General features: G+C 45.1%; 1 protein-coding gene across 1 annotated transcript in view; it reads left to right on the forward strand.

Moving 5' to 3' along the window:
* Positions 1 to 9,430, forward strand: part of MGA (MGA, MAX dimerization protein) — an 87,675-nt gene extending 78,245 nt beyond the window's left edge. The window contains 3 exon segments of the mRNA XM_025205276.1: positions 1,319 to 1,498; positions 4,519 to 4,671; positions 5,436 to 9,430. Of these exon segments, the coding sequence (XP_025061061.1) occupies positions 1,319 to 1,498; positions 4,519 to 4,671; positions 5,436 to 6,751 (1,649 nt within the window). The 3' untranslated portion in view covers positions 6,752 to 9,430.
* The last annotated feature ends 6 nt before the right edge of the window (positions 9,431 to 9,436 follow it).

A 9,436-nucleotide genomic window follows, 5' to 3' on the forward strand; every position in this document is an offset into this window, starting at 1 on the left:
TGTGCATAGGGAGTACACTTACACTACTTGAACCTAATGAAACCATTCAGAAATTCAGTTAGACTGCTTTTCATCTTTTGATAATATGAAAAGTTAGCCTGCTCCCACGCAAAGTGTACATAAATAGATTTTGGTTTGGATTAGAATATGCGCTCAGGTAGGACAAATTGAAGTATCTCATGTATTTGGACCCCACTTCACTACAGCTCAGGCAGGTTCTGCAACTTCACTGAAAGGTGTTTCAGTCCCTCCAGTTTATAGAGGCTAGGAGGTATTCAGTTCACATTCTGTCATCATTCATTGGAGTGCAAAATACCTTGTTATGGTAAATCCAGAGCAAATGCTTCAGGACCTAAGTTCCTGCAGGTGTGGTACCATAAGTAGAATCATTTGAAGGAGTGTTCACTCATCCTGCTGTAATTGTTTGGGTTTTTTTTCTAGAAGTTTGTCCAGATGTACTTCACAATCTGTCATGCTTTCCCCATAAATTCCTGGATTCAGTTTTGAAGGAACTGAAGGATAGTTGTAGGTGCCATGCTCCTTCATGCACTTGGCTGCAAGGCACAGGCATGGCCTTGACAGACACTGCCTTTCAGATGAATCAGGTCACCGGTGGGGCACAGGCACACCAAAAATGGAATATATGGGTTTATCTACCACTTAATGCTACTTTGTCCTGCCCCTTAGCTCAAACTAGCCCTCATCTGTGCTAAGGATGCTCCCTGGCGGCAGCCCAGCCTGCCCCCAAAAGGTCTCATGTGGCTGAGCTTTCCTGCTAGGCTCTCCTCAGTGTGTGTTCAGAACTTTCCTGGGTATTCTCAGCCACAAAAAAACAAGACGTTTACCCACAGTAATCCTACAACTTGTGTCTGACATCTGTCCCTTTACATCCCACAGCACAGAAAGAGAGGTAGACAATAAGCAGATTCCTAGAAAGACACCCTACTAGGAATCAGTTCTCTTCCTACTTATGCTTTGGGTGCAGCATTTGCTAATACAGAAGGTGGGGTGGCTTGTGAGTCAGGCTAATAGAGGCAACCTTTACTGTCAGCCTTAAATAATGGTATGGTATAGGCCTGCCCTACTTGGCCACCAAATCTCGAAGTACAGGTACTCTAGAGCATAATCATTGTTGTCAGTTATTAACACATTCGATCCAAGAAAATTGGTCCTCAATTAAGAAAGTGGATTGTGTCCACCTATACTGATAGTACCATCCATCCAAAAGAGAGGAGCTTTCAGCTCGCATTAGTAGACTGGTTGAAGGTCTTCAAGAATTCAGTGTCACAGATGACTTATTTTCATTATTTATATGCAGAGGAAACCACATCCCCTCCTCTGACACTAACTACTGCCAGCCTAGTGATGACTCCACAAGGGCAGGTACTCACATTGAAGAGCCCCCTAATGCCGGGGCAGATGGCAGCTGTTCCTTCCACACTCTTGCAAGCTGAGCTAAAGCCTCAAACTGCCAGCAACACTGTGACAGCACAACCAGGTAAGGCCTACACAGTCAGATGGGTGGCAAATTGGCTAGATGGTTGCACCCATGAGAGAATTATTCTGGTGCATGTCTGCAAGGAGCCAGCAGGGGAGATTATGCTTAGGGGCAACCAACATGGGTTCATTAGAGGCAGGTCCTGTCAGACCAACCTGGGGGCTTTCTATGACCAGGTCACAAAATCCTTAGACACAGGGGTAGCAGTGGACGTAGTCTTTCTGGACTTTAGGAAGGCCTTCGACACTGTCTCTCACCCCATTCTCATTAAAAAACTAGGAGACTGTGGTGTCGACACCTACACAGTCAAATGGGTCACTAGTTGGCTGGAGTGCCGCACCCAGAGAGTGGTGGTGGACGGGTCTTATTCAACCTGGAGGGATGTGGGCAGTGGGATTCCGCAGGGCTTGGTCCTCGGGCCTGCACTGTTCAACGTCTTCATCAGCGACTTGGACGAGGGGGTAAAAAGCACCCTGTTCAAATTTGCAGACGACACTAAGATGTGGGGAGAAGTGGGCTCACTATAAGGGAGGAATAGGCTGCAATTGGACCTAGACAGGTTACAGGGGGGGGTGGATGAGAACAGGATGGGTTTCAACACTGACAAGTGCAAGGTGCTGCACCTGGGGAGGAAGAACCAGCAGCATACCTACAGGCTGGGGAACTCCCTTCTCGTCAGTTCAGAGGCAGAAAAGGATCTTGGTGTCATTATTGATGCCAAAATGAACATGGGCCGACAGTGTGGGGGCACGGTCAAGAAGGCCAACCGCACCTTGTCATGCATCCACAGATGCATCTCAAGCAGGTCCAAGGAGGTGATCCTCTCCCTCTATGCAACATTGGTCAGGCCACAGTTGGAGTACTGTGTCCAGTTCTGGGCGCCGCACTGAAGGAGGGTTGTGGACAGCATGGAGAGGATCCAGAGGAGGGCCATCTGCATGATCAGGGGCCAGCAGGGCAGGCCCTATGAGGAGAGGCTAAGGGACCTGAATCTGTTCAGCCTCCACAAGAGAAGGTTGCGGGGGGATCTAGTGGCCATTTACAAACTAGTCAGGGGGGACCAGCAGCCATTGGGGGAGTCCCTGTTCCCTCGAGCACTACCAGGAGTGACTAGAAATAACAGTGACAAGCTGGCAGAGGGTATATTCAGGCTAGATATCAGGAGGCGCTACTTCACGGTCAGGGCGGCTAGGATCTGGAACCAACTTCCAAGGGAAGTGGTGCTGGCTCCTACCCTGGGGGACTTTAAAAGGAGGCTAGATGAACACCTTGCCGGGGTCGTTTGACACCAGTACTCTTTCCTGCCATGGCAGGGGTCGGACTTGATGATCTGCTCGGGTCCCTTCCGACCCTACCAACTGTGAAACCCAGAGAATGGTGGTGGACGGGTCATTTTTGACCTGGAGGGATGTGGGCAGTGGAGTCCCCCAGGGTTCGGTCCTGGGGCCTGTACTGTTCAACATCTTTATCAGCGATCTGGATATGGGTGTGGAAAGCACGCTGTCCAGATTCACTGACGACACCAAGTTGTGGGGCGAGGTGGGCATGCTGGAGGGGAGGGACAGAATCCAGCTAGATCTAGACAGGTTACAGAGGTGGGCAGATGAGAATAGGATGGAATTCAGTGCAGACAAGTGCAAGGTACTGCATCTAGGGAGAAGGAACCAGTAACATGCCTATAGGCTGAGTAACACCCTTCTTGTCAATGTAGTGGCAGAAAGGGATCTTGGAGTCATTGTTGACTCCAGGATGAACATGAGCTGCCAATACGAAGAAGCGGTCAGTAAGGCTAACTACGCCTTGTTGTGCATCTACAGTTGCATCACAGGCAGGTCCAGGGAGGTGATCCTTCCCTTCTGTGCGGCATTGGTCAGGCCGCAGTTGGAGTACTGCGTCCAGTTCTGGGCACCACACTTCAAGGAGGATGTGACTGGCATTGAGAGGGTCCAGAGGAGGGCCACTTGCATGGTCAAGGGGCAGCAGGGCAGGCCCTATGAAGAGAGGCTAAAGGGCCTGAACGTATTCAGCCTCCTCCACAAGAGAAGGCGAGAGGAGATCTGGTGGCTGTTTACAAACTCATCAGGGGGGACCAGTAGGAATTGGGGGAGGCTCTGTTCCCCCGGGCACCACCTGGGGTTACTAGGAATATTGATCACAAATTATTAGAGAGAAGGTTCAGGCTGGATATCAGGAGACATTACTTTGCGGTTAGGGCTGCCAGGCTCTGGAATGGGCTCCCAAGTGAGGTGGTACTCTCTCCTACCTTGGGGGTCTTCAAGAGGAGGCTGAACAGATATTTGGCTGGGTTGATATGATCCCAGCACCCGTTCCTGCCCGGGGCAGGAGGTCAGACCTGATGATCTGTTTAGGTCCCTTCTGACCCCAAGTACTATTATACTATGATCTGTACGTTTTGGCTTATAAAATAACACTTGTCCTCAGCAGTAGGATCCTTATATTCATTTGCCTGTTTATAATTGATGAATGGGATTGGATCTGACTGCAGTATATATAATCTGATACAAATGACAAAAGCACCTGAGGACGTAACCAAAATATTAAGCAATGCAATATAAACCATTTACCATTTTATCATCAGGAATGTAGAATCTGTTTAATTATCCCAAATAAGAGAGGCAAGAAAATCCGTGAAACTGAGTGTAAACGGGAGAATATAGGGATGATCCTATTAAGAAATAGGTTATCTTATTGTTAATATTTCTACTGTTTTCAAATGATGCCATAATTTAAGGGAAGGGTGGCCATAAGTGTCATGGGCAGCCTTTGTGTGGCACATGACAGATCAGGGAGGAAACAGGAAATAAAGCGGAGCAAAAGATTGGGCAAGGAGCACATCAGGCAGAGGAGGGAGGATCAGTGTGTCACTTGGTGGGGGGGAGATGCTATTTTGTGGCATGCCTGCCAAAAAAAGATTGGCCCCCACTGCTTTAGGAGGTGTAATGTTTTACTTCCCATTCATGTGCCAGCATTAAAAAAGATTGCTTTTCTTCCTGGATAAGGTATTACTTCTGTGATGATTCAGCTACCTGGCTCACCAGTTCCTGTTCAAGTGAAAGGAATCTTCACTAACTCCACCATTCCCATTGCTCTGTCAGCTGTTGCTGGAAACCCAGTACCACCAGCTGTAGTAACAGCTGTAGAGCCCAGTTCAGGTAAGTTTTATACTCAGGGACCCTCATGTTTGGGCATGTGAAATACTTTTGAGGCAAAACTTGGTTCTGGTGTTCTTCAGGGTGGTAACTAACATTGAGTTTTACTTTCACAGTTCTTAGCTGTGAGGGGGACATACGAAAATAGGAATGCATCCTATTGTTGATTAAGTCATAGTTCGAAGTTTAGTTTGATTTGGAACTACAGTGTCAGATTATTGCTGAAAGGCTTAACAAAAGATTTTTTGCATAGGATCTAGGCAGAAGGCAGTGGATGTTTACACTAGTAGTACTTCCTGCTGCCGTCCAGAGCAGAGAACTTGAGCAAAAGATTGTAGAAGAGCCACAGAGCATAGCCAGAAGCTATTGGGCTTCCAGAGGTGTAACTGAGGACTTAACTGCTCTAAAAGAACCCTTATTGATGACAATGTGAGAGAAAGTGCCAAGCTAACTGCAGGTCTGGCCACAGCTGGGAGTGGGGAGAGCAGCTTTTTCACATGAACACATTTAATAGAGAAATAATTATGAGAGGTAGTTGCCAACATACTGGGGTTCCATGTTGTTTATACCAACTTGGTTTTCAGCATAGAACTGAACTTCAGATTTGTAGAAAAAAGTAAAATAAGGTAAAAGTTCAAAACTGTGTTTGGTCAGATGCCTTAAACCTTGTAGGATGGCAGAGACTGTTTGGGGCAGATGATATGGGAAAGGACAAATTATCTGGAGTCACCCTGATCCTGATGGGTTTTGCTTCTTTGATTTCATAGAGAGTGAAGATTTGTTCATGATGCCAAAAATTGTTAATGTGACATCATTGGCTGGTGAAGGAGGCATGAGTTTAAACCTCAATAGAAACAAGAGTTCTCAAATAACCCCTGGTGCAAGTGCCCAAACTTCTGAGCAGCCCTTGAAAACAGGACTTCGTGAAAGCAGGCAGAGTGAAGGCATTCTTTCTGAAGAGAAATCCAAGGCATCTTCTGGCAGTAGCGCTGGAGATGGGAAAAGTGCCAAAGGACCCACACCAGTTTTTCTTGAAAATAAAGACAACAGCATTTCACAGCTACGGAATGCATCTTCTGCAAAGGACTCTCAAGAGCCCTTTACCACAAAACTCTGCCTTGGAGAGTTCATTGGATGCCAAGGGAGAAGGAAGGATGCTGATCAGGGAGGAGAAAGGTTGAAGGCAAAGGATTCTCCATTCCGTAAACTGCAGATTAAAGAGTTCAAAGACTCCAGGATAGAAATGGAGTTGAGAAAAGTCGCCTCTGCAATAGAGGAAGCAGAACTGGACCCAAGTGAGATACTGGGTGGCATTGAGGAGAGTGATGACACTGATGAAACTCTCACTTCACTTCTCAATGAAATTGCCTTTCTCAATCAGCAGCTTAATGATGACAATTCGAGCATGTCAGAGTTGCCTAGCACCCTGACCACAGACTTTTCTCCAGGAGACTTAGAAACTCGAAGAGGAGCAGCCAGTGATCTAGTCGCTGCAGATGGCACATCCTTCCAGTTCGGCCACTTGGGTGGCAGTTTCAGACCTTCGGACCTTTCTGAAGTTCGAGGGGGTAGTGGCTCCATCAGTCCTCTGCTGCTTCACTTGGAAGATGATGACATAACTGATGGTGAGAAGAACTCTGGAGAACCTTCAAGTGAAGCAGACATTTTGAAAATAGTGATAGGCTCTGGAATGAAGGATGCACTTCCTAACCTCTCGGTGGCTGGTGGTAGAAGTGGTAAAACCTTAAAACCTATGGCAGAGCCTCCCAGTGTGACTCCTCCAGTCCTGCAGATGAAGACTAATTCAGAAGCTGGTACTGACACTTTGTGGAGGCCCATGCCAAAGCTGGCACCACTTGGATTAAAAGCAGCAAATCTTCCATTAGACTCAGAGGGACAGGGAACTAAAGTGATGCCTTTATTGGCTCCAGTGGTTGCAAAACTGACACCAGTTGGGTTAAAAACTGCATTACCTACTGGTGTTCCAGAAGGACAAGACAACAAAGCAATGCCCATTTTGGCACCTGTGGTTGCAAAAGTGAACAGTACTGGGACCTTGCCTCCAAATACTGCAAGCAAATGACTGCTTGGATTTTTCAGAGACAGAAAGGGAAATCTGGAGCAGTTAGGCCTTTAACAGGAATTTGGTGTCTGAGTTTTACCACTTCCCGTGTCACCACAACTTGTTCTTGTTGTTCTGCAGAGGAAGTATGGCATCAGCATTCTGTTCTGAATGAGGGCAGGTCCCAGACTAAAACATCAGTGCTATGAAACTTTAATTGCATTAACATATTTTACCTCAGTATTGTGTTTGGGGTATTAACCCTGTTCCCCCCCCCCCTTCCCCATGAAAAGAAGGAAGCTGATCTATAACTGTTGATGGACGTGTGGTATCCTTCCAATGTTGTCTAGGAAAGCAGAGATTTGATGGGCACAGACAGTTGAGATGTTTGTTTCTGAACAGACTCGGCTGCTTCTAGATGAAGGGAATCAGGGGTGCTAGTTTTTATACCAGTCAAATTATCTATGCAGAAGTAGGGTCGTTCACCTGTTTAGTTTTTGAAGAGCCCACAGCCTGTGGTGAACCTGTGGAAAGGAGATGGAAATAACCTTGTTCACACAAGTTGCCCTGAATGAAGGAAGGAAGAGCTGGCGTAGGTTATCCAGAAGGCTGAAGTGAGAATTTTCCCGTTTGGTGAGAGAGTTAGTCTCCTGCCAAAACTCTTCTTTAGAATATTTCCACAATAAATCTTAAAGCTTACATAAAGAAGAACATTTTTCCCAATTAAAAAATAAAATAAAACCACATGATATTCTTCCTTGAGTAAGCATCCAGGATGAGAAAAAAAACTCTTCAAATGAGAGAAAGGGAGATAGATAGGTTCTCTTCAGACAGGAGAAATGCATTTGAGTACCCGAGTCCAAACATCTAAAAGGTATTGCTTAAGTAACTTGTGTTAATTTCTCTCATTTCTCTTTTTCCTTTCCCTCCCTTCCCCTTAGTTCTCACAAATGTAGAGATTTCTGATACATTTACAGGAAATGTTACTTTTTAAAGAAAGTTACACTTTTTTTAGGCCTATTATAACCCAAAAATGAAGATAAGTGAGGTGTATATGTATGTGTTTATGTAAATATATCCTTCCAAACCTTCCATTTCTGTATGAATTCAGGAAAGGTACTCAGAGGTTTCTCACTGCATTTGCACAAGATGTGTATAGCAAAAAACCCCCCCAGATATGTTCATTACCAGGGAAATAGGGCAGTATTTGAGTCACAAGATGTATTTTTTATTCTCCTCTGCCACCATTTACTCAATAACCTGTAGATACTCTTCACTGTTAAGCCGTTGGATGTGAAGGGCCTGCAGATTGTAAAGATATTTATATTTTTGTACACAAATTTTGTTTTCATAGCTTCTTTGAAGAATTACATTTTCAGCTTAGGAGAGAAGATTTGTTAATGAGTGTATAAATTAATTTTCCTATCTAGTTTGTAAATACTAGGAATTATGGTGCACTCGAGGGGCTTCTTAGATGCTCCTATGAGGTGAAAATCATTGCTGTGAACATGGAATAGAATCTGGGAAATAGTTGATGCATTTTGCCTTTCTTGCAGAATTGTATTTAGGAATGTAATTCCATATTCCCGATATCCCAACAGCAGCAGTTGGGATTTCTCCCCCTCCCCTTTGTGATGCACTAATACAAAAGCTTTCCTCTCTCCCAGCACCAAGGTTGTGCCTGTGTGTGTGACACTTACCTGCCGGGGCTGTGAGATTCTTCCACTGTTAGGGAGTAGTGTCAAGCGGTGTACATTTAGCAGAACTGTATGTCGTATTCAGTAAGCTAAATCCTTTGGATCTGTGTCTAGAATGGCTTTGTCAGGGGATATGGATACCTTGTGGTTTATTTCCTTTCCTTTATTACAATTTTCTGTTAGGCTGCAGAGCAAAGAGAGAGTTTGTAAAACATGTATACATAAAGTTACTCCAAAGTCTGCCTAATAATGGAGGTTTCCTCACCTCAGTATGCTAACTGGCATGTTGTACAGCAGTCGGACAGTTGGATATCACTTCTGTTGCCTTTGCTTATTTAACGGTTTAACTTCATTTTGTGTCATAAATGCTTAATCTCCTTCCTGCGTTAGAGGGTTTTGAGAAGATGACTTGGGTTGGCATGAGAGTCATGCAAAGCTGTACAGCTGTCATGCAATGCCTTAGAAAAGGGAAATAGTACCTAAATACATTTTATACCCAGTGCATAGATATTAAGGGAAGAAAATTAACCCCACAACATCATCTGGAGTAATGATACTGACCTTAGTGGAGTTACTCCAGACTTGAATTGATTTACCTGGGAACCTGGTTTGGGGCATCTTTTAACAGGCTGCAGTTACTTCTTGTTCTGCCTAAGACGGTTTGATTTGCCAGTAAATTCCACTTTTGCTTTGCATGAAACAGCAGCTGACAGCATGCTGAAAAACCTATCTAACGTGCAGTACCCCGTTTCCTTTCTGCTGCTCCTTCTCTGCACCCCACCCCCTTCATGATTCAAAGTGGCTAATTTTAACTACAGAAAGGTGCATTAATGATTTTCTGTACACACAAAAAAAAAAAAGTTTTGCATTTCGTAAGACAGGTATATTAAAGTCATACACTCATTTTAAAATTGCCCTCCCTGCCTTGAGGGACCTCTTGCCAATCATCAAGGTGGTGGAAAATGCCTGGATATGTTTATGATTTGGCAGCAGGCCATCCGGAATTCCT

This window comes from Alligator sinensis, unplaced genomic scaffold (genome assembly GCF_000455745.1).
Source record: "Alligator sinensis unplaced genomic scaffold, ASM45574v1 scaffold108_1, whole genome shotgun sequence".
NCBI lineage: Eukaryota > Metazoa > Chordata > Crocodylia > Alligatoridae > Alligator > Alligator sinensis.